Source organism: Micromys minutus (assembly GCF_963924665.1).
Source record: "Micromys minutus genome assembly, chromosome: 10".
NCBI classification, from domain to species: Eukaryota; Metazoa; Chordata; class Mammalia; order Rodentia; family Muridae; genus Micromys; species Micromys minutus.
The window spans coordinates 21884002-21907487 of NC_137979.1; the positions used below are offsets into that span (position 1 = coordinate 21884002).

Below are 23486 nucleotides of genomic sequence, written 5' to 3' on the forward strand. Positions count from 1 at the left end.
GCCAGAGTTACATGGTAAGACCCTGTTGCCAACCTCCCTCCTCCAAAAACGTGTCACTGAAATCTAGTTTGGTGAACCAATGAGTCTAGTGGGGATTACTAACAGAAGCAGGGCTGGGGAAGAATTTAAGAAAACTTGGGCTTCATCCCCAGCCCTGTGCAAACAAACCAAATCCTGAAGGGGTGGCAGGGTGACTTATTAACATTTAGGACAGTAAAGAAGAATCTTTCTCTCGGCATTTGCATATTCTCAGGAAGTTATGAGGCTTTCGAGGACCACATAGACCACCTGTGTGCCTTCAGGTGATTTCCCCTTGTGTCTCCACTTCTATAAGGAAATGTTAGCGTAAACTCACATTCACCTTTTTTGGTGTCAAGATGGCAATGGCCATGTCATCCCTGGAGGACATAGTTTCATAACAGTACAGCTGACCTGGAACTATTTATGTGTTTAGGCTGGCCTTGAACCTGTGATCTGTCTGCCCACCTGAGGTTAGGATTACAGGTGTATATTACCACCCTATAAACATCTTGTATAAAAAAAATGAATAAAACATATTCTGAGTCCTCTTTCGGTTTTTGAGTCAAAATAAGGCAGCTGGCGTGTTCTCACAAGCTTGGAAAACACAAGAATAACAGAAACAGCAAAATGATAAAGACAAAAGTGTATCAAATAGGGATATCTGGAGGAACAGAATAAATATATGTATTTACACATATGTATATATAATAAAAATTCTGTAGGTTGGAGGTGAAGATCAGTTGGTAAAGTGCTTGCTTTGTATGTCTTGGGCTTCATCCCCAGCACTGCAAAAACAAGCTAAAATCAGTGGCACATCCCTGAAGGCAGGACAGAAATGAGTGCCACCATCAAGGACTTGAAAGATGCAGAGGTGGTGGTTCTTATCAAACTCCCTTTAGCTCTTCTATTTTATGCAGAGGACAGATGGGTCAAGGAGAATGACAGTTGGATGTCACAGACCTAATCAAATAGTGATTCCAATTATAACTGCTGCTAGGTGTGGTGCCCTTATTTGAGCATATTAACACATCTCCTGATACCTGATATGCAGCCATTGACCTAGGAGATGCTTTCTTCTTAGCACATGCACACAAGGGCCGCCAGAAACAAGTTGCTTTCATCTAACAAACACAGTAAAATACCTTTACCATTATACCTCAAAGGTAAACTGATCCTCCAGCCTTGAATCACAACTTAATTTGAAGTGAGCTTGATCACATTGTTTTTCCTTCCATAAAATGCCACACCAGTTCGCTCCATTGACCACAGTATGCTAACTGAACAAAGTTAGCAGGAAGTAGCAGCCACCTGAATGCAAACCAGAGGACGGGAAATAAATCCAACCAAAATTCAAGGGTCTTCCTCTACCTCAGTGAAAATTTCAGGGGTGTGGGGCATGCAGAGATATTCTAAGGTAAAGGATAAGTTTGTTTTTTCTTTTAATTTGGCCCCTCCTACTACCAAGAAAGAAGCATAATGTTTAATGGGTCTGTTTGGATCCTGGAGACAGCACATTCCTCACTTGGGTGTGTTATGTCAGCCCATACACTGAGTGACTCAGCAAGCTGCTAGCTTTGTTTTGGGCCTGGAACAGGAGAAGGCTCTTCAGCAGGTCTGGGCTGCTCTTCCTCTTGGACTATGAAATCCAGCAGACCTGATGGTACTTGAGGTGTCAGTGGCAGATAGAGATGCTGTTTGGAGTATCTGGCAGACTCCTGTAGGTGAATCACAGTGGAGGCGTGGCTCCCCATCTTCTGCAGACAGCCATTGGCCTGCTGCTGGGCCTTAGTGGAAACTAAACAGTTGACATTTGATGATCGATTAACCAGGTTACCTTGCGACATGAGCTGCCCATCACGAGCTGGGTGTTATCTGACCCAGCAAGCCATAAGGCTGGACATGTACAACTGCAACCCATTATTGGATGGAAATGGTATGTATGTGACTGGGCCCAAGAAGGTCCTGAAGGCACAAGCAAATGACAGGAAAACTTTACTCAAACACCTCTGGTTCCTACTCAGTTTACAATGTTTTCTGTCCCCGAGCACACACATACACATCTACAGCTGCGTGGGGTGTGCATTATGATTCGATGACTAAGGAAGAGAAGACTGGACCCTTTTTTTACAGATGTTCTGCATGCTGTGCAGGGACCACCCGAAAGTGAACAGCTGCAGCGTTCCAGTCTCTGACTGGGAATAGGGAACCTTAAAGGACACAGGTGAAGGGAAATTTTCACAGTAGACAGAACTTCTGGCGATACACATAGCTGTATACTTAGCTCGGAAGGAGAAAAGGCCAGATGTGGGATTACATACTGACGCTCCTGGGAGGTAGCATAAGTTCAAAGCAATCCTTAGCTACATAGTGAACTTGGGGTCAGTCTGGGTTTCATGAGTCCCATCCTTCCTACCCCTCCCAAAAGAAAAGGAGTCACATTTTCCATTTAATTTTCTTAAAAATGTTCATACTTTATAACCCATGTGACTGTACAAAATCCGCACAGGATTGCTGTGGCTCCTTGACCTTGAGTTCACCAGATCAGTTCTGAGTCTGAAGTGGCCAGCTGGCAAAGGGGAAGCAATGCTGCAGACTCAAGTGGAGTTGCCCTGAGCTACAGTGGTGACCGTGGGGCTATTATGTATCCTGTTCAGACACTGTTCTAAGTCTCTTACTTACACATGCATACACCATGACGGATTTAATCCTGACAACAACCCTATCAGGTAACTATTATTATAACTATTTTAAAAACAAGGAACCAGATACTTGTTTGCATTCAGATAGCTAAGCGAAAGTCAGGCTCCGTAAGTCTTGATGGGGGTCCGTTTTTCCCAATGGTCATTACAACTCTGGCTAAGAGCACGAGGAAGAGGAAGAGCATGCTCGTTCACAACCAATCACCCTAGGCTCTGGATTTCGCATTCTGCCAAAGTATACAGCATTATTTGGTACAACCCAGAAATAGTCTCCTCCCTGGCTACATTTCTACTTCACCATGGAGAGAGCCATTCCTTTCAGCTGGCCGGGTTCCACTACAGAGAGCAGAGTCCTCACCGGCTTTCTCAGGAAACCAGCCAGTTGTACCCTGCCTCCCTGGTGGCTGAATACCTGCAGGTACCACCACTCCAGTGGCTTCACAGACAGCTCCTGGCTGGGGAACCAGTGAGTCTACTTTCCTAAGGTCTATGTGGCAGGGCCTCAAACCTTCACGGTCTTCTATTCTAGGACATGTCAGCAGAAAACCTATTTATGCTAAAAACCTAGGACTGAGAAAAGGGTAGACTTGATGAGGAGGGAGGAAGCTGATTCCCACCCTGGGGTGGGAGTGTGGGATGGGAAGGTAGACTGGGTCGCCTTTAATGGTTGTGAGAACTTACCCACAGACAATGGCGTGCCACGGAAAGTCTAACTACGCTCTTTAGTCTTCCAGTTTCAGGACTTCAGGGTTGTTTCTTCCCTTTCTAGGCAAATACTTTCCCATCAATTAGGAAACACTGCCATCCTGTGGCCACAGGTTGATATAAGCCCCAGCCTGCAAATCTCTCAAATTTCAATGGCACTGTTTAATGATTAAACCAAATGAGTCAAATGGCTGAAGTAAAACAGTAGCGACTGCTAACAAAGGATGCTCATCAACGTCTTCAAGAGGAAACACCTTTTATTTCTCTGCATTCTTGCTTTGCTTTAAAAAAAAATCTAGCCTAAGCCTTTATTTAGCGAGTCTGGTGGCGAAGAGTTCAGCTATCCCCAGCCACCCTTGGTTTAGAATCCTATACCCTGTGGCTCTGCATGGATTCTGCCCTGTGCACAATAGTTCACGTCAATCTATCTCCAGGCTATTTCCGTCAACGGCGCCAGTCTCTGTGAAACTCCTAGGTCTGTTCTCCCTGTATCCTCCCACGATAGGATAAACTGTCTTCATAGGGATATTGTAAGAAATGACAAAGTATGTAAAGACTGCCTGGAACATCTCAGGTCTTGGTACTGAGAAGTCGCCTTTCTTCCCACAGAAAGCATGTCGATATATATTGTCCGTTGGAGGCGAGCGATTTGATGTCGGAGCTTTACAGGATCCTCAGCAACAAATCCGAGAACCCAAGAACTCATTTGGGTTTTGGAGACCACCGCTATTTTCAGGCGTGGGCAGCGGGCCGGGCAAGGATTGCAACCCGGCTCTTGCGTGCGCAGCCGTCCGCAGGTGCGTGGGCGTGAGCCCCGCGGCGCCGAGAGGCGCGGGGAGAGGCGGGGCGCGGCCACCAGGCACACTCATTCCTCGCGGTTCCCGATCCAGGGCTAGGGGGTTGTGTGTGGATAATTCAATCCCCGTGGGACTCGGCGTCAGGTCCTGGCCAGGCCTAGGTGGATTGGCTGTCTCTCTTCCCCCGCCCTCGGTACTCACCCCTACCCCACCCCGCGTCCCAGGTGGCTCGGGCCCCTGTGGTGATCCCTGTTTACCGGAGAAAGCGGTCCAAGTTGGGCTCCATCTCTGCCCTGGCTAGCTGCTCGGCAGAACCCTGCCTGCTTGGAAAGCGCGGAGAAAATCCGGCCGAACCCACCTTCGCCCTTTCCCTACCCCCAACGCCGGGAGAGGTCGGGTAAGAGAAAGAGGGTTTGGGAAGCATAAGTCCCTGGCCTGGGAGATCCTGCTGCACACCCCCCCCCCCCATCCCAGGACCTCGCGCGCACCCAGGACTTCTATCCCTAGGCCTGGTTCCCGCGCCCATGCTCCGGGCGACGTGCCCACCCTGGGCGAGCAGCCCGAGGTTGGATCTCAGGGACGTCAGCTCCCTAGCAGAGGCCCAGGCGTGGAGACTTCATTCACAGGTGTTTCCCCATCTCAGCAGACGGCGATGACCCCCAAGCCGGCCGGACCCCCGGACGGGGGCTGGGGCTGGGTGGTGGCGGCCGCAGCATTCGCCGTGAACGGGCTCTCCTACGGGCTCTTACGCTCCCTGGGCCTTGCTCTCCCCGACCTCGCGGAGCACTTTGAACGAAGCGCCCAGGACACTGCGTGGGTCAGCGCCCTGGCCTTGGCCGTGCAGCAGGCAGCCAGTGAGGGGGGGCCCCCGAGGTGGGAGGCGGGCACCGGGTGGAGAGGCCGTGGATGTAGTGATGGGAGACAGCAGACTTGATTACCAGACAACCTGGTGGAACCAAGTTCTAGAAGAGTGGGTCTTGAGGTCAAAGGGAGGAATTACCAGGCCAGGCAAAACAGCCAATGAGAAGTGTTGCGGATAGTTTGGGGGTCCCGGGGCATGTCTTCGTTGACTCCGCCCCCTTCTAGGCCCAGTGGGCAGCGCCCTGAGCACTCGCTGGGGGGCACGCCCCGTGGTGATGGTTGGGGGAGTCCTAACCTCGCTTGGCTTGGTCTTCTCGGCTTTCGCCCGAAGCCTCCTGCACCTATACCTTGGCCTGGGCCTCCTCGCAGGTAAGAAGTATGGGGTGCCCATATGCTTAAGGGGTGATAATGGGACAGGAACTCCTTATAGGCGCTCTCTCTCCCTCTCTCCATTTACAGGCTCTGGCTGGGCCCTGGTGTTCGCCCCAGCCCTGGGTACCCTCTCTCGGTACTTCTCCCGCCGTCGGGTCTTGGCAGTAGGGTTGGCGCTCACCGGTAATGGGGCATCCTCGCTGCTCCTGGCACCTGCCTTGCAGTTCCTCCTTGATACATTCGGCTGGCGGGGTGCCTTGCTCCTCCTTGGCGCTGTCACCCTTCACCTCACACCCTGTGGCGCCTTGCTACGACCCTTGGCTCTCTCTGGCGACCCGCTAGCCCCACCTCGCACCCCCCTAGCTGCCCTCGGTCTAGGTCTGTTCAAGCACCGGGCCTTTTCAGTCTTTGCTTTGGGCACCGCCTTGATCGGGGGTGGATATTTTGTCCCTTACGTGCACTTGGGTCCGCACGCCTTAGATCAGGGCATGGGTGGTTACGGGGCAGCGCTGGTGGTGGCTGTCGCTGCAGTGGGAGATGCGAGTGCCCGATTGGTCAGCGGATGGCTGGCAGACCAGGGCTGGGTGCCTCTTCCGCGGCTTCTGGTGGTGTTTGGGTCTCTGACTGGGTTAGGGGTACTGGCAGTGGGACTAGTGCCCACTGTGGAGACGGAAGAGGGTTGGGGGGCTCCTCTGCTAGCCGCCGCTGGGGCCTATGGCCTGAGTGCCGGGAGTTATGCCCCACTGGTTTTCGGTGTGCTCCCGGGGCTGGTGGGCATTGGAGGTGTGGTGCAGGCCACAGGGCTGGTGATGATGCTGATGAGCCTCGGGGGACTCCTGGGCCCTCCTCTGTCAGGTAAGGCCTGAGCCCACAGATTTGCTCAAGATTTGTATTATGCCCCTGGGTTGCCAGGCTTCTAAATTTCTTTACCCCTCTTCTCAGGCTTTCTGAGGGATAAGACGGGTGACTTCAGTGCCTCTTTCCTGGTGTGTGGCTCTTTCATCCTCTCCGGCAGCTTCATCTACATGGGGCTGCCCAGAGCCCTTCCTTCCTGCCGTCCAGCCTCACCTCCAGCTACCCCTCCACCTGAGAGAGGGGAGCTGCTCCCAGTTCCCCAAGTCTCCCTGCTCTCCGCGGGGGGCTCTGGCTCCATCCGGGACACCACTTGTTGATCATTTTCTTGGTTGACCTCTTCCCTAATAAAGAATTTTTATCTTACCCTCTTGTGAGCCCCATTAGCCCGATCCAGGACCCCAAGGATCTCTACTTAAGATATCTCAAAACACTAGCTGAAAGCAACAGGGTCCCAGCAGCCTTGGCGGTGAGGAATGATGTCTGTCCAGTTTTTATTTGTCCAAATCCTTGCCTTAAGAGGGTCTTTGAGAAATCGTCAGCTATTCAGTTCCAGTTTGTTAGGGCCATACCTAAACCTCATACTTTAACGTCTAAAAATTACTTTTATTTATGTGTGTTTGTGGAGGACAGATCTCTTGCAGCTGGACTTACAGACAGTTGTGAACGGCTGGGTGTAGGCACCAGGAGCCAAACAAGCCAGCAGGAAGAATATCAAGTGCCCCAAGCTGCTGAGCTCTCTCTTCAGACCTACCTTTTAAAAGACTTTTATTTGTTATGTGTGTATATGTGTGTGTTTGTGAGTGCGTGTCATGTGTTTGGGGGTGCCTATGGATACCAGAAGAGGATATCAGATCCTCTGGATTACAGGTGGTTGTGAACTACTTCGTGTGGGAGTCCCGGCACACTGGAAGAGCAGGAAGTGCTCTTAACTGCTGAGCTTTCTTTCTAGCTCCCAAACCTCGTTACTTCTTTTCTTGCATTTTGATCCCCTTTGTTAGGCCTAGGAGGAACAAAAAATCCATCTGGGTATGGAGCCTAGTGCGTGGGAGGAGGCCAGGTCTCAAGTTCAAGAGTGGCCTGGGCTACACGCTGAGGCTGTCTCAAAAGTACACATTAGCTTTATCGGTTCCAGTCTCTCCTCCCAAGTCACCTTCTTCCGCACATATGACTTTCTCTTAAACTTTCCTCCTGTGCCACAGGAATAGTGAAGAGGGAGGTGAGTGGGCGGGAGGGAAGAACTCTGGGTCAGCAGAATTCATGGACATCTCCATTCCTTTGCTCAGCCGTGACCTTATTAGCTGCCCCAAGAACCTGGACCCCAGCTCTTTTTGAGGTTACGACTACTGTCCAGTTTCCTTGCCTGTTTTACATACAAGGAACACCAGCGATCACATTAAAAACATGAGGCGACTCTTGGCCTTTGATTTTCAGATATGATTCAGAACTCAGTGCAGTGAGATCTCCTGGAGCCTTCAGAAAAGCTCGAGAGAGCAAAGGAGGTGATAGGCCAGTCCTCGGCAAAATACAGATGGTTGGCACATAAACCGTAGGAACCCTGGGCCTGCTCTGGAGGAGACGGATCAAGAATCCTAAGGCACTGAGCTTCCGTGGATGCCTTGATGAGGCCTTGATCAGACTTGGCAGTGTCAAGCTCTGGTTTTCATGACGCTGCTCTCGGTGGAGTTTAGTCCTCTTCTGGCCCCTCCTCCCTGGGCAGGGGAATTTTGGTATCTGGTACCTCTGCCACAAGGTCCTGGGGTCTGGAGGTAGAAACTGAGATGCAGGAGAAGAAGTGGGGCAGGGTGATAAGAACTCCACTTCCCGCGAGCAGGAAGGCCCCAGCCACCACAAAAGAAGCCGTGTAATTGCCTGTCATATCCCGGAGGTAGCCTGGTGGGTCAGACGGAGAAAAATAAACATACATGAATGATCTGCACACTGGGGCTAATGGCCTAGACCCATAATGGGCAAAGGAAAACCCACTCTCTTGGAAGAGATGGAACTCCCAACGTTGGACTGGATGAATAGGAGACTAGAGTTTCTTAAACCGCTTTAAAAGATCATTTCGGCTGCCACCCTCCCCGGAGAAAGGGTTTACAAACCAGTCTGTAGATGTTGGTGAGCCACATTAAGTCAAGCTTATCTGTGTGCTTTGTTCTGGCAACGGTGGCCCGTTTAAGCCTTCAGTTAATAGTTAAGAGGAAGACGTTAAAGATCAGAAGGTTCTGGCATCTTGAGCATGGAGAACTTTAACCATATGTTTCAGACATTTGGGCAGGGGCCCACTGGGCCAAAGGAAAAGACACTGGCATGGTAGGTCAAGCCAGGTCTTCTGAAAACCTGAAGTTTCACTGTTATCTTCCCACCCTGACCTTCTCAGACCTAAGTGCTGTCCTCCTGCGAACCCACCACAGGACTGTTATGATTGGCTACGCAGGGTATTGCTTACATACTAGAGGTTTCTAGTAACATGTACCATTGTGGAACTAGTTCCTTCCCCCAACTATACATGACAGCCCTGGCCCAGTTGGCAACCCCATTTCTCTTACCTGACAGAGGAGCCCCCAGCAGCCCCCCGATACTCTCTATCATCTGCAACAATCCCAGTCCACAGTAAATCCTTCCAGTCCCCACCAGTTCAGGAAGCACGGAGAAGGCCACTGGGGTCAGGGCTCCTGATGTGAAGCCATAGGCCACAGCCAGAACCACCAGGGTTGTGGAAGCCTGAGCAGCAGGGAACAGAGCTAGTGACACCCCAGTCAGAGTGGTCCAGAGCATCAGAAGTCTTGCCACAGGGCCTGGGACTGCATCTCCCAGCCAGCCAGATGCTACACGCCCCACAAGGTCAGAAATAGCAACCACTGAAAGTAGGAAGGCAGCAGGCAGTGGGTCCCAACCCAGGTCCTGCAGATGGGCCACCAGATGGACGTAGGGAATGAAGTAGCCAGTGTTGATCAGGGTGAGGGCAATAGTGTATCGGAGGAAGGGACCATGACGGAGGAGGGAGGTGATCTGGGCCCCAGGGCCACCCACACCAGTGTCTTCAGTCAGGGAGAGTGGACGGAGGAGAGCACCACAGGCCGTCAGATGGAGAGAGAGGGCAGACACTAGCAAGAGGGCTCCCCTCCAAGCATAGTTGTTGATCAGCCACTGGAAGAGGGGGGCAAATGCAAAAGAGGAGATGCCCACTCCAGTCAGGGCCAGTCCCATGGCCAGAGATCGACGCTGAGAGAAGTAACGGGAAAGGCAGGCCAGGGTCGGAGTGAAGGTCAGGGCCCAGCCAGAGCCTGTCAAAAGGAAAACAAGGTGGGAGGCTGTGGGCTTTGGAGATCCTCAGAACACCCAGTAACCCCCACACTACCTTGTAGCCGACTAGCCTCTGCATTGAACTCCCACAGACCCGGGCACTCATAGTGCTAGCTATAATACTTTCTAGCTGTGTGACTTTGTGTGTTCTGCTTACTCCCCCAGGCTCAACCGCCTCATCTGCAAAATGGGGTTCTTGACCTTCCTAATGTTTTGATTCTTCAATACAGTTCCTCATGTTGTGGTGACCCCCAACCATAAGATTATTTTCATTACAGCCTCCTACCTGTATTTCTGCTATTGTTATGAATCGTAAGGCAAGAATCTGATGTCAGGGTATCTGCTATGTGACCCCCATGAAAGGATTGTTTGACTCTCCTAAAGGGATCAACGGCTCCTTACGTGTTGAGAACTGCTGTTTTGTGGGGCCTGGGAAGACAGGAGATAGTGTTCCGAAAGTAACTAACGCAGAACTTTGGAACTAGAGCCCCAACTCCACTGTCTCCGGCTGCATTATTAATCTTCTTTTGCCCAGGTGTGTTTAAGCATCGATAAGCACTAAAAGCTTCACCATTATTTTTTAAGTAGGCAATGATAATCTATTTCGATTCCTAGCACAATCTTTCAATTCTCCCTTCTGAGTCTGATGGGTTCGGGCTTGTGTTTTCTGGATTATCTCTGAATTAGTCATTCAGTTTAAAAATTTTCCTTCAGGCCATAGGTTCTCCTTAAGCCTTTTTGGAAAGACACGGAAGAAGGTGGAAATCCAGAGGCTTAAAACCCAGGCCTTGGACTTCTGCCCTGGCCCAGGGTCTCACCTGACAGCAGCCCAATGCTCAGGTATAGGTGGGTCAAGGAGGTAGCAAATGAAGCAAACAGCATCCCCAGCGCAGCCAAGATGCCCCCAGTCATCACCACAGGCCTGGGCCCCAACTTCGTGCTCAGGGCACTGCCTATTGGGCCTGGGGAATTGGAATGGGATCTGCAAGGTGGTCTCCACCATCCTCCCTCAGCATCCTCCCGACACTTTCCCCTTCCTGCTCCCCAAATTCCCTCTTTTCTTCGAGGGTGGCAGGCCACCGCACCCGGGTCGCAGCACTCACTCCCAAACTGCTGCACCGCGATCCCTATGGAAGCGATCCAGGAGACTCTGGCTGCCTGCTCCTCAAACGCCGCCACAAATTCCACGAAGAAGACACCGAAGGAACGGAGAACCCCAAACACGAGCGCCGACTGGAAGAACGCTGAGAGCACCACCATCCATCCCCAGCCCCCGTCGGGGGGCTCAGCCCTGCGCGCCATTCCGGAAGGAACAAAGGGGCAGCTCCTAAGAGCCCCTGCCCGATCTGGGCTTTAAACCGCTCACTGTGGCCCTCCCAGCCACCCTGCAGGACGCTTAGCGCTAAACTGCGGTTGGTCGCTAGGAAGTTACAGATAAAGCATGTGGCGCCTGCGCCTTTCCCCAAGAGGAGGGAGGCCTATGAGCCGAGACCTGCCACCGACACAGGACCGGGTTAGACCGAAGCTGAGATCCAAACTCCAGCCAGATGACTTCTTTAGAGGCCAGAAAATAAAACCAGGTTCGGGTCACAAACGTAACGAGAGGTAGTCAGGTTGTGGATTATGTTATCTTTGAAGATTCAACACCTGCCTATAAGGGGCCAACGTCCAACACTTGGCTCGCCAATTAGGATGCAGGTCTTCAGAGCAGGGGGTGGATCCGGAGGGGTTGGGCGGGGTTTACAGCATTGTTCAGGACCCGCAGTGAGAGAGGGGCGCATGCGTAGGGAGGGGCATGAGGCAGATAGGTCCCACGTGACAAGGGACCTACCAGGAGGGTTCTGCGGGTGCCGGGTTAATCACAATTCCAGACTTGGATCCAAGGGCTGGTTGTGGATAAACTGGTCCTGGCCGGGCAGAAACTCACTTGCTTAGTGACGGATCCAAGAATTGCCAGGCAGTGTGGGTACGAAGGGATAGGGTATGAGGTAAGAGTCAAACCGATAGAGCACCTGGGGCGACTAGAAAAGCCCTGAAAAATTCTAGACCGCTGAATCGAGGTGGGGGAGGGGGGAGTGGCGAGGAAGAGGGAAGACAGGAAAGCGCAGATTCTAGCTGTTCTGGAGGCAGATGCAAGCTCATGGTCAAAGTGGGCAGTTTAGCTAGACCATGTCTTAAAAAAACATTTTTTTTTAAATTAAAAGGTGTTATACAGGACCTATTGAACAGTCTTGCTATTATAAAGGGGGGGGGGAGGCGGAGAACTAAGACGAGGACTGGTGTTGTAGTTTTGGCATCCGTTTCTGTAATAATTAATTTTCCTGCCGTTTCTGACCCCACTAGCAGGAAACTTGCAGGTCACTGAGACCAAAAATAACTGGGGAGAGGAAGGGCCGCTGTCACACCATCCGAGTCCCTCATTCTCATCTACTTTTTCCCTCAGCGATGCTGGAAGCTTTCTCTTAGCCTTCTAGTTCTGGCCATTTCCTGACTAGTTGTTTTGTTTTGTTTTTTTTTTTTTTTTTTTTTTTTTTTTTTTTTTTTTTTTGATCTTATGCTGAACTACTTGAGAGAGACAAGCCATGACCCTGGCCACTGGAGCCACCAGCCTCTTATCTCAGCAGGGCTCTAGCAGGCACTCCTCCCTCACCTCCTGAGAGCAGTAACCTGGGCTTCTCTCTTTTTTTTTTTTTTATTATACCTCAGGTTCCCCAGGACTCTGACCTTGAAACCTTGGGCTTAGAATTCAAACACAGACAGCAGTCGGCTGGGGAAAGAAGCAAACAAGAAGGGGATGGGATAAGAAACTATGCTTTGAAGAAATCATATTGTAGGGGCTGGAGAGATGGCTCAGCAGTTAAGATCACATGCTGTTCTTTCAGAGGATGACAGTTCAGGTCTTGACAGCTCCCACGGTGGGTGGAGGTCTGTATCTCCTGTAAAGACTGTGGTCTGTAACTCCCGTTCCAGGGGATCTGACACCCTCTTCTGGCCTCCACAGGCACCGTACCCATGTGGGTCACTTAAATCCATGTAGGCAAAACTCTACACATAAATATATAAACCAAGTGTGATTGCATAGGCTTGTCTGCAACCCCAGCTATCTCAGAGGGTAAAAAGCTTAAGGCATGCTGGGACTACAAACTGAGGTAAAGGCCAGCCTGGGCAATTTAGTGTAATCCTAAGAAAATAAACAGTGAACTTGGCTGTGTTGGCAGGCTGATGCTTAGGAGGCAGATTCAAGTTGGAACCCAGCCTGAACTATATACAAGACAGCCTCCAAGGCTCAAGGGGCTAGAGAGCTGACCTAGCAGGGGAAGAGCTACATTTCTCAGTTGCATCTATGGAAAATAGAATGCAGAAATGCTTTGGGTCTACACTTTTGTCATAAGTAGACTCATAAATAGGGATATAGCAATGGTATAGAAAATAGTTGGATCTCAAAAGAGCCCAGTCTTTAGATCTTTAGAATCAGAGCACAGTCCCAATTTTGACTTTACCACTTTTAACTTCTCAGTTGGTTTCATCTTCAAACACTCCCTACTTTTTAGAGCTGCCAGGGGTTAAATTATTAAATCCATGCATTTAACATACGGCAAGTAATAGTAACTGGTCTTATTTTTGATAGGCGCTAAGCTGTAACAGAAGGTGACAGAAACTTCTGCTTAGTTTCTATATTTTGCTCTTTTTTTTTTTTGTTTTGTTTTGTTTTCTTAAATAATCTAGGTTATGGATTTGTAAAAGAATGAAGAGATACAAGCAGCCACTAAAATAAGATTACCAGGGAGGGCACTGGTCTGAAGAATAAAGCACAGCCTCAGCGAGTGAGGGGTCCTGGAGAGACCAAATTTGTCTTTAATGACACCTGAGGAAAGTCCAGAGGGAGGAAATGTTAGACTTAGTGACTTTTGACCTTGGGCTGGAACACGCCTGTGCACCCTGGACACAAGTCCTGGGGAAAGACACATGCACTGGATGTTAGATAGAGTCTAAGGTACTACAAAGGGGAGTTGGGAAAGACGCATAGGACCCAAACACTCAGCCGTCTCACCAGAGTCCTACCCATCTTCTTTGGTGATGGTGGTGTGTGAGGAGGTGGAGGTGGGTTGGTCACAAGCATTAAGAACCCGAGCGAGCCACAGGTGGACTTCCCAGGTTCTTTCCTACTTTCTCCCGGAAGCCTCCCCACCTCAGTCAGGAAGTGACTTCAGACCGGCAGGATGCAGGTGGCTCCGGATAAACTTCGTGAAGTCACTGGTTCCTACACAATGAGCCGGAAGGCTGGGGCAGGGAAGGGAGAGCAAGGACCATTGAAGAGGACTAGTGGAATGGAACAGTGTAATGAATACCAAATCCGAGTTAGTAGTTTCCAGAACCTCCTTCCAGGCCCTGGGCTCCCCCCTCCCCCACAAACACACACGAAAACACAGACCTAGGACACAACTGATGGCACAAAGAAAGGCTTCTTTATTCCAAGGACCTGACCTTGCAGGACCTAACATCTCACCCCTGGCATTTCCCATGTGCCCATCCAGTCTGCTAAACAGAAATCAAATCACCTTCTCAGTCCTTCCTCTGTCATCACACACACACACACACACACACCCGCCCCCAGTCACACGTCGGCATTTAGGTGATAGGGGAGTTAAATGGGAACTGGAAGAAGGGTGGCTTCCTCACCTGTCCCCAGCTGCTGGCCATAAGGACTGCCTTAATTCAGAGGTCTCTGCTCTACAAATCCAAGTTGTTCTACCGTTTACCCACGTGCTATAATCAAATAAGCCCCAGGGCAACAGGAACAGGACTGTGTGAGTCAAGGCTCCCAAACACTATTTAACATCGCAGATGTTCCATCCAACCATGGCACTCCACCCCTAACCTCTTTATCCACATATTCTACACCAGAAACTGCAGCCCTCAGCCATCCTTATCTGGTAACTTGTTCAAATGGAAGGGGCCTTTGGGCAAACCATCAGCCAGGCTTTGAAGGCCTTTAAGTAATTCCAGCAATCATCCCCAATGACAATAAATGCAGCACAGAAGGCAGCCCCCTTTCCTTCCCCTGTAAAGCCCTACTACATTCACTGGTCCCAGACAGGAGAATGTAATAATGGGCAGTCTGAGTCTCAGACCCAGATGTTCTAAGGTAAGAAAGCTACCAAGCACCCCGTGAAAGATAAAAAGTTTTGGCATCTGATTTTTTTTCCCTTTGGAACACTTGCCAGAAGCTGCCCCAACACAAAACAAAAAACCCATTCAAAGAAGGGCATATTGAGTCCCAAGGGACATTCAACCCCAGCTGCTCAGGCAGTAAAGGATTCCTCAGACTCACAGTCACAGAATGTCATTAAGTTTCTCTAGGTCATAGCGTTCTCAGAAACTGGACAGATAAGAAAAGGACTTGTAATCTCTAGCGAGGATCTTCAGGTCTCTCCCCATGGAGATACTAAATCAGCCCTGGTGAAGAGGATTATGGGTTTGGCACAAACCCTTCGGCAGGCTTGGTCTGATCGACATAGTGCATCCGAAGCCAGGCAAATACATGAGAACTGTGACGCTGAGCCTTCTTGCAGCCTTCTTCTACCCACCTCCATTTAAGATGATGAGGACTCCAGCCCCCACCTTCCCAGCCTTCAGGAGGAATTTACTAACTACATTTTGGGTTCATCAAAAACGGTTCCCACCATCCTCAAAGAGCTGAAAGGTTTCTTGCCATATCTGGCCTGCTATAGGACTTGCACCACCCGAAATACCAGGGGATTCCTTACCCAGCCTTACATGTTCTTGGGGCTTGGCCCAGGAAAACTAAAGATTCCAGTTCTAGACTAGGGATTAAACCAACAAGCAAACAAAAAGACAAAGAGAGGACAAGAAAGGAAGAGTCCAGAGAGAGAAAAGTTAAAAAAGAAACGACAACAACAAAAACCAATGTAAAACACTCAAGCCAAAGGAGAGAGCCAAGTACTAGGTATCTCTGCCAGCAGAGTGGTACTCTCCCCTTCTGTGTTTCCAGTCTTTTTTTTTTTTTTTTTAAATCACACTAGTGGAAGAAGAAAGTCGGAAATGCAGACAATAAAGGCCCTGGTACCAACCACAGGCCTCAATAAATTATATTTACAGATAAACCTTTTGAAATGGAGGGGGACGTTCCCTTAAAGAGAGCAAGTTCCCTGTGTCTCTCCTTTTCCCCCAGCCTCTAGCTACCCAATCTGGATTGTGAGGAAGAGGTTTTGACCAGCAAAACAGAGGCAGATCTAGCTGCCTCCCCCGCTCTCCCCTAGTATGAAATTAAGGTGTCAGCATTTTTCTGATACCAGAGTAGCCCGGCACCCCCCCACCCCCCATATCAAGGAAACCAAGCCTGGGCCTACAGCTTTCACAGCCCCTAGGGAGCGAATGGAGTTTGGAAGGGGGGACTCGGCTATGGTCCCCCGAGGATGTGGTAGCGCACTTTAGTGTTGGTAGCAGCCCCGTGTTTCTGACGCAGATGCAGCCGCAGTTGACTCTTGTGCCGAAAATGCAGGCCGCAGGGGTCACACTGTGGGAGGACAATTCTGTCAGGTTCCAAGGCCACAACCACCTTTTAGTTGGGTCTTGGGTTGGGAAGGGAAACTGTCCAGCTCTCTGCTGACAATCAACCTTTTGGCATTTACCCCTTTCTGTTTCTTCTGGGGGCGCCCAGGAGATGGGCCTTGCCTTACTTAACAAAAGCACCAACACCTGTTAGGTCCTTGGAACAACAGCACCTAGTCCAGGTACATAATTACCCCCATTCCTCTCCCGGGTGCAAGCCTCTAATTCACTAGGACTCTTTAGGCCATCGCTCATTTCCAAGAACCTAGGTACCTCTGGCAAGACTCGCCCCTGCATATACGAGGGATAATTCCATGGTTAGAATGTGTAGGGTACCCACGTGGTAGGGCTTCTCCCCGGTGTGGATGCGAACGTGGCTTTTGAGTGTCTGGAGATGGCGGAAGCGGGTTCCGCAGGTGGGACACGGATAGGGCTTCTCTCCGGTGTGGATGAGCACGTGTGCGCGTAGGTGTGCCACCTGAGGGGCAGAGCCTTGAGATCGCCTCGGGGAGGGGCGGAACCCTCTTCGCTCCGCCCACTTGCCTCCTTTACCTCTCCTTACCTGAACAAAACGCGAGCCGCAGGTCTCACACTTGTAGGGTTTCTCTCCAGAATGGATGCGGCTGTGTGTTTTTAGGTTAGCAGGTCGGTTAAAACGTGCTCCGCAGATGGAGCAGCGGTAGGGCTTTTCCCCTGCAAGTAGGAAGACAGTCAGATCGCCCCAAGAGAGCGGTGGACAGGAAGACCAAAACCCCCTCCTACCTGTGTGCACCGTGCGGTGACTAGCCAGGTTGCCCTTATAACGGAAGGCAGACCGGCACAGTTGACATTTATAGGGCTTGTCCTCGTCCCCTGGAGCTAAGGGCTCCAGACCCGATGAGCACCCAGCCACAGCCTCACAGTTCTGGCAGCTGAAAAACTCATTTCCTAAGGGTGGTGAACAATGACAATCTTAGTTATTTACTGGGGACTTCCCCAGGTACCCATAAATCTACAACAGTACACTAGTAGGGTCTGTTGGCCTTTTTAACCCCCAAATTATTGTGGAAGCTACTGGGGATCACTTGGCTTGCTCACCGCCATAGAGAAAGATATGTCTGATTTAGTAGCATGCTTCTAATTTCAGTGGTACTGACAGTATGTGGAGGTTCTTACAAATGGGTGGAGATTTCTGTTTCTCTCCTTTCTTGCCTCACTCTGGGTGACAGCCTGCCAGAGAAGACTTGCCAAACTCTGGGCAGATCGTTCAGTACTGGATCTGGCTAGGCCAGAAATTTCCAAACTATGCTGCTGCTCTTTGGAAGTACATGGAGAACTTAACAATCTTTATGATTGGTCCTCACTCTCAGACATCCCAACTGATGAGGTACAGGTTTCCCAGAGGGGCTCTGACTGCAGTCAAGTTTGGGAACTGTTAAATAGGTCTTTTCTGAGGCCTTGTGGTCCAGATTGACCTGGATCAGCTACAGAAGAGAAGCCAGAGGGAAAAGCCTTTTACCTTGAGGTGGATGAGCCTGCTTAGAAGTTGACAGAGAAGTCTCTTGCGCCGGGGGTGTGAAGAGGTGGGAGCTATTTGCTAGAGCTCCACATTTAAATCGTGCAGTGGTAGTAGCTAGCGATAATCTAGGCAGATGGTAAGAGCCATAGAAAATGTTAGGGAGTGGGGTCCTGCCCCCCCCCTTTTCTGGAAAACACAGACTCCAAGGCTTATCTTCTGGAAGTGAGCTAATATTGATCATTGAGTCCCACCCGACTCTGGCCTTTAGCCAGCTCCCTAAGGTGGGTTAATCTCCCTGAAACTTGGCCCCAGATGGTACTACAATGGGAGTTACAGATTCTCTACCTGCTCTGAAGACCAGGAGTGGTTCCTTCTTCGCTGCTGCTGCTGGCTTCATCTCCACTAGGGAGCCTGGCTTGGGGGCAAGGTTGACCAGAACTCTCCCCAGCCAGGGTTCCTGCTTGTGAGGTCTGAGAATTTAGCACAATAAATTTGTATTTTTTCCAGTTGCAGGCTTTGGGGTCTGGGCTGGCTGGACTTGGGGAACCTTGACTGCAGCTTCGAGATTCAGTAGGTGGGTCTGGGTGTCCTTCTGAGCGCCTGGGACTGCCTGGTGGAGGGACCGTTGGGAGTCTTGGGGGTTCTGACTCCATGGGTCGCAAGGAGATGCTTAGAGGTTCATAGCTAGAAAAAGTACGATGATCATTATTAACACTGCTTCCTGACCATTGCCTTTGCCCTTATCCCGGCCATATTTCTAGGGAGAGCACAAACCCTGCTTCCTTCACCTGGCTTGGATGAAACGGTGACATGCCTGGACTACGTGTTCCATCTGCAAATAGGTGGCCGCCGCCAGGACAGCTGGTGCAGTGGCTGGAGAGAGGCGAAGCCTTGAAGTGTACATGAAGTCCAGAAGAGGGGCAAAGCCTCTGGCTTCTGGTCCCCCAGGCAGAGAGAGTACATCCACTCCGACCCCCGCTCGGCCCCGGAAAATTGAATAGAAGAAGCCACTGGAGAGAGGACACATGGGTCATGTTAGGAGCTGGGAGACCAAGAAGAGTCTTGCCTCCCCACTGGCACTGCTGCCCTAATTTTTGGATACTTTCCCAAGCTTTTCTTTCCTCCCCCTTCCCCTCCCCACCTCTGACTCTCCAGTTGTGGGATTGCAGGTGTGGACCATTATTCCCGGCTTCCCTCATGCTTTGGATTACCTCTCAATGGCCATGTTACTCTGTTCTTTACCCAGTTCGTCGTCAGGAGCCCTATCCCCTCTAACCTGCAAGCGATAAGAACCGCCTTGTGCGCTCTTAGGGGTTGCCCGCCAACCAGCAGCGTGACGTCAGTGAGGATCCCGCGCAGGCGCAGCTCATTCAGATTGCTAAGCACGTCGGAGGAGTGGCGGGTGAACTCTCGGACGTAGCCCAGAGCTCCCTCTGGGGCCGCTGTGGAACCCATAGCGACCCAGGCCTGTGCCAGCCACCGAAAAAGTTAGAGGATCCAGGCATTACCAATACAGATTCCCTTCCTGGGGTACCCCTAGAGCCAACGCCATTAGATAGTGGGCCCAGCGTCACCCACTTAATTCCACTGGTTCATTCTGCCCTCTACGGTCGCTTCCTTCCCTTTGCTGGATCGCAGAGCTCTTGGAGCAAGTTAGAAATTCTCGTACCTCTGCCTGGAGGGCGAGCGTGAGGAATCCCGCACTCACGCACCCCCGCGCGCTGTGCGTTGGGGTTCGCCTCTAGTTACCTCATTCATCCACTACCTTCCTTTCCTCTGCTTCTCGGCGCCTGGGTCACAGGTACCACACCTTGCCTGGGGACCCAATATGATTTGCAGCCCACACCCCGTCTACGCGACTCCGATCGCTAGACCCAATACTCCCCATCTCTTTTTAGCACAATTTCTGGGATTCAAGACTTATTAACTATGAACAAACCTCAAGCCCTCTAAGACTCAGAAAGTCTGATACCCTCAAGGTCTGGTTCTTACCCCTGTCCTGCAGGGGCTGCGGCTTCTCTTCTCGAGGGGGGCGGGGTCTCTCTCCTCTTTCGGTCTCTGCTCCTTTATTTGGCCGGGATGGCGGGGGCGGGGGTGGAGGTGGGGTGAACCCGTGGGTCCGTATCCTTCCTTCCTCTGTGGCTCTCCAGATGGTGAGCTCGGGGCGGGGTCTCTGTCTCAAAATGTATCTCAGAATCTCGGGGTGGTTGTATCGTGGATGGCTTTGGTTCACTAAATAAGCACCCGAGGATGAGAAGATTAGAATTGGGGAGGAGGTTAGTGGTGCGGAGCGTGGTAATATGGGAGTCTTGTGTCGTCGGAGGACCTGGGACAGCGAGAACTGGAGTGTTGGGTTTTAGAGGAGGGTGCCAACAGCCAGTTGAGGGAAAAAGGAAATATCCTAAAACTCCCCTTTCCAATGTATTGGATCCAGGAAGAAAATAGACAGTCTAAGTGGTATCGTGTTTGGGGAGGCATTAGTGGGTTCCCGTGGGGTTTCAGATAGTGGGAGAAGGAGGCGTGATTGACAGGCAGGGTCCAGAAAAGGGGGAGGTGGGGCTCTGACCAGGCGGGATAAGGAGAGGGCGGATATGATTTCTAGTTCGTTTCCTTCCATTGTCCAGAGACCGGACGGCTCCTGCAGCTGCTTCCCCTCGAGGAGGTGGGGAAAACCCCGGGTGGGGACCGAGAGACGCTCGGGAGACCTAGGCGTCCGGCCTCTTACTCTCGACTTTCTTCTCAACCCTTATAGGGATCCAGAGAGACAGACTCCCGCCTAAAGCCCTGACGCTCTCCATCAGTCCTAGCTCACTAGGGCTTCGAGCACCCGCCCGTCGGCGGCGCTTAGATCTGGCGGGACGCCGGGGTCCAGCGCGGCAAGTAGGCAAAGCTCGGCAATGTCTGCATCCTTCCACGAGGGGGCGGACGAGCACCAGCCTCGCTTCGCCCCTAGGTCTCCTCCCGGCTGGGGATGTGCTCAGACCAGCGAGCTGGATGCATTCAGTCCGGGCTACAGGAAACCTTCAGCTGCCTTCTCTTTCTGATACTTTCTTCTGCACCGCTGTCTCTTAGTGGGACAGAAGGTAGAAGGCAGAAGAGTTAGGTTCTCCGCAGGAGACTCAGGCTAGGACTCCTGTGGAATTAATTGGTTTTTTGAATATAGTGGTTAGGATGAGGTGGGGTCTTGAGCCTGGGAACACAGAGTTTTGGGTTGTTTTGTTTTCTAATTTGATAGACACAGCTACCCAGACGTCTGTAGAACATTAATATGGACGTTGGTCGGAGTAAACAGAGAAGACAGGAGAAAGGGCAGGAGGGACCTGGTAACTAAGTACACACCCTTAGATTTTGTCTGGGGAGCCTTGGGGTAGGAGGACAAGGTTCCTTTGAAGAAGAGGGGCATTGCTGAACCCAGGTACAAAGCAGGAGCTCTTTGAGTGTGGGGTTAGAGGACCATAACAGTTGAGCAAGAATGGACCTGTATATTCAGGCCTGAGGCCTCTCCCTTCTTTTGTTGGGGGGGGGTGAATTTTGTTTATTTTATTGGTTTTGTTGTTGTTGTTTTTTTTTTTTTTTTTAAGCAGACACAGGAAAGCCGCAGACCAACTGGAAATTGGGGAAATCTAGGGACTCTGGATGACAGTGTGGCTTTTCTTTATGAAGATTATTTTGGTCTCTATCCAATTTTCATCTCCATTTTTGAGGTGAAAACATTAAGGACTCCCTTTGATGTCAGGATGGAGTTAGCTAGTCGGAGTTTTGGGGTGTCACTTGCCATGGAAGGTACCGTACTCAATGAGGCCTGTTTTTAGTCTCCAGAGCTGATGGCAGATTGGAAGTGTGGGGCTGGTTTTACAGCTGTGTTAGTTCGGGTGCGGGGTGGGGGTGGAGGATCTGATGCTCACATTTGAGACTGTCCATCTCTTTATTTATTTATTTTGGTCTACTGGGAGAGACTGATTTGAGAGATATAGTCTCTTTCCAAGTGCTGTTTCAAGGTTTGGATGAGATTGTTTGGGGACATAAAGGTCAATATGGGTCTTTTTTTTTCTTAGAGAACACAATTAACGTTGAGTTGGAGGCAGAACAGGAAGCTAGGAGTGAGTTTGAAGGCTTTCTGCAGTTGAGGGCTTGATGGGGGGAGGGCAAAGTTTTGTATTTCAATCTTGTGGAAATTCAATTTGACAGTATGTTTAGGTGTGAAACTCCTACATAGGAGAAAGTGTGAGGAACTCCCCCCCCCAACATAGAAGGATAGTTTGGGGGTGTCCAATTTCGGGGTGTTTTGTCACTGGCCACATTTGGTGAAGCTGAGAGATGGGTCATAAATTGAAATTGATTTGGAGGTTCACCTATTCTAGAGCACATTTCTGATTTATGTTCTCTTTTGCTGATACTCCCCTCTCCCCAGATTGTAAAAAAAAGTGAACCCCCAAATCAGGCCAGAATTTGAAGGGCAAAGCCTGGAAAAAGCAGCGTGTTACATCATAAACTTATTAGTATATGGCCTAATGAGCTGAGGGGAAAAGGGTGGTTTCAGACTCTGAACCCGATTTCTTATGGAAGAAAAAAATTCATTTGGAGGAGATGGGGTGTCTCTTATTAAAGTGGGTGCTTTCTGACCAGTACAGTACTGCTGAAACTGGCAAGGAGGGACTGTGGTGGTCAACAAGGGGGTGAATCTTGCACCCTGATTTTTTAGGATAAGAGCCCCAAAGAGAAAGCAGACAGAGGACTGGGAATGAGGGTGAACTGAGGGGGGAGGGGTTCCCAACGGCAGCAGGGGCTAGAGGGTAAGCCAGGCCAGATATTCCCGCCTAGGTCCCTGTTCTCCTCTGCTCTCCTCCCCTCTCTCCCTCCCACCGCCCACCCCCCCAACTCAAGGAAAAAAAAAACCTGCCTGTGCAATAGCAATGGCAGATTCCAGTCCTCCAGGCTTTCCTAAACCACCACCGAGACCAGCCAGGGGGGAGGGGAGGGGAGGGGAGGATCGGGCTTTCCTGCTTCCTTGAGACAGGGGCAATGAGCTTGACCTCTTGGCCCCTAGCCCTCTAAAGAGTGTCCCCCGGTCTGGAAGCCAGGTGTCCTGGACCCTAGCCCCCAAGCGGGGGGGCCTGGAGAAACGGGGAGGAGGAAGGAGGGAGTGACTTCCAAAATTGGCATCGGGACAGAGCAGGGCTGGCGGGAGGCAGGAGAAAGACAGAATTTTCCTGAAAAAACGGGGGCATCTAAGGACCCCAAATTTGGATAGCTAGTTCAGGACCGTCTTCCCAACATCCTAGATTTTTTTGGGATTTTTTGGGGGCCCCGGGACCCCTCTAGATGGGGTGAGGAATGTAGTGTTGGGGGAATCTGACTGGGGCATTGCAGCTGCCTCTCCCGCCGAGTTGGAGACGGATGGGCTGGGACGGGTTTTGGGGGGGTGTCCCCAGTTCTGACTGGGAGTGGAGGAACCCCTCCAGAGCTCTCTTGTGGGGGTCCCCCTCCCCAGGGCACTCCCCAGTCCTTGAGCCAGCTGAGAGGAAGGAGGCCAACGATGCGACTGGGGCGTCTCTTTTCTCCTGCACCCCAAATGTGAGGGATGCACCCCAAAATTTGCTCCTTTCAAAATAGGGGACCAGGATCTCAGGGGAGAGTAGCTGAGGTAAGTGGGGAGGAGAGTGTCCCCTGTTTTCAGGAGAGACGTGGCGGTTGGGGGGGAGGTTTGGAGGTGCGTGCTGGGGTGGGGTTGCGCCTTGTAACTCTTGGAATTGGGGGGATGACCAGAGAAGCTTTCTCTTGTACCCCTAAAATGTAGCA

At 51.0% G+C, this 23486-nt stretch overlaps 3 protein-coding genes across 4 annotated transcripts; 1 reads left to right on the plus strand and 2 right to left on the minus strand.

Moving 5' to 3' along the window:
- The first annotated feature begins 4456 nt into the window (after window positions 1-4456).
- SLC16A11 (solute carrier family 16 member 11) lies at window positions 4457-6673 on the plus strand. 2 transcript variants are annotated; one of them, XM_080924405.1, is made up of 5 exons: window positions 4457-4619; window positions 4730-5076; window positions 5309-5452; window positions 5543-6310; window positions 6398-6673. In XM_080924405.1, the coding sequence occupies exons 2-5, from the start codon at window positions 4875-4877 to the stop codon at window positions 6625-6627; spliced, it is 1344 nt and encodes a 447-aa protein (XP_080780531.1). In that variant the 5' UTR covers window positions 4457-4619; window positions 4730-4874; the 3' UTR covers window positions 6628-6673. The 2 variants fall into 2 exon arrangements, with proteins under 2 accessions (XP_080780531.1, XP_080780530.1); XM_080924404.1 differs by having other exon boundaries at window positions 4479-4619; window positions 4866-5076.
- A 1055-nt stretch (window positions 6674-7728) lies between these two features.
- On the minus strand, window positions 7729-10961 carry SLC16A13 (solute carrier family 16 member 13). Its single transcript, XM_080922649.1, has 4 exons — window positions 10720-10961; window positions 10435-10578; window positions 8860-9597; window positions 7729-8200 (listed from the first exon to the last, which is right to left on the minus strand). The coding sequence occupies exons 1-4, from the start codon at window positions 10916-10918 to the stop codon at window positions 7995-7997; spliced, it is 1287 nt and encodes a 428-aa protein (XP_080778775.1). The 5' UTR covers window positions 10919-10961; the 3' UTR covers window positions 7729-7994.
- A 5076-nt stretch (window positions 10962-16037) lies between these two features.
- Window positions 16038-19142, minus strand: BCL6B (BCL6B transcription repressor; the record flags this gene model as incomplete). The annotated part of the gene is made up of 8 exons (XM_080923860.1): window positions 16038-16154; window positions 16530-16667; window positions 16752-16882; window positions 16952-17116; window positions 17688-17812; window positions 18033-18371; window positions 18476-18697; window positions 18964-19142. The coding sequence occupies 8 exons, from the start codon at window positions 19140-19142 to the stop codon at window positions 16038-16040; spliced, it is 1416 nt and encodes a 471-aa protein (XP_080779986.1).
- Between the last annotated feature and the right edge of the window lie 4344 nt (window positions 19143-23486).

Excerpts from the sequence above, each read along its gene's own strand:
- SLC16A13 (XM_080922649.1), bottom strand. The coding sequence starts at position 10,918 with ATGGCGCGCAGGGCTGAGCCCCCCGACGGGGGCTGGGGATGGATGGTG. Across the intron at positions 10,579-10,719 it reads CGCGGTGCAGCAGTTTGGGA|GCCCAATAGGCAGTGCCCTG; the intron begins GTGAGTGCTGCG and ends CCAATTCCCCAG. Across the intron at positions 9,598-10,434 it reads GAGCATTGGGCTGCTGTCAG|GCTCTGGCTGGGCCCTGACC; the intron begins GTGAGACCCTGG and ends TCCTTTTGACAG.
- SLC16A11 (XM_080924405.1), top strand. The coding sequence starts at position 4,875 with ATGACCCCCAAGCCGGCCGGACCCCCGGACGGGGGCTGGGGCTGGGTG. Across the intron at positions 5,077-5,308 it reads GGCCGTGCAGCAGGCAGCCA|GCCCAGTGGGCAGCGCCCTG; the intron begins GTGAGGGGGGGC and ends GCCCCCTTCTAG. Across the intron at positions 5,453-5,542 it reads TGGCCTGGGCCTCCTCGCAG|GCTCTGGCTGGGCCCTGGTG; the intron begins GTAAGAAGTATG and ends CTCCATTTACAG.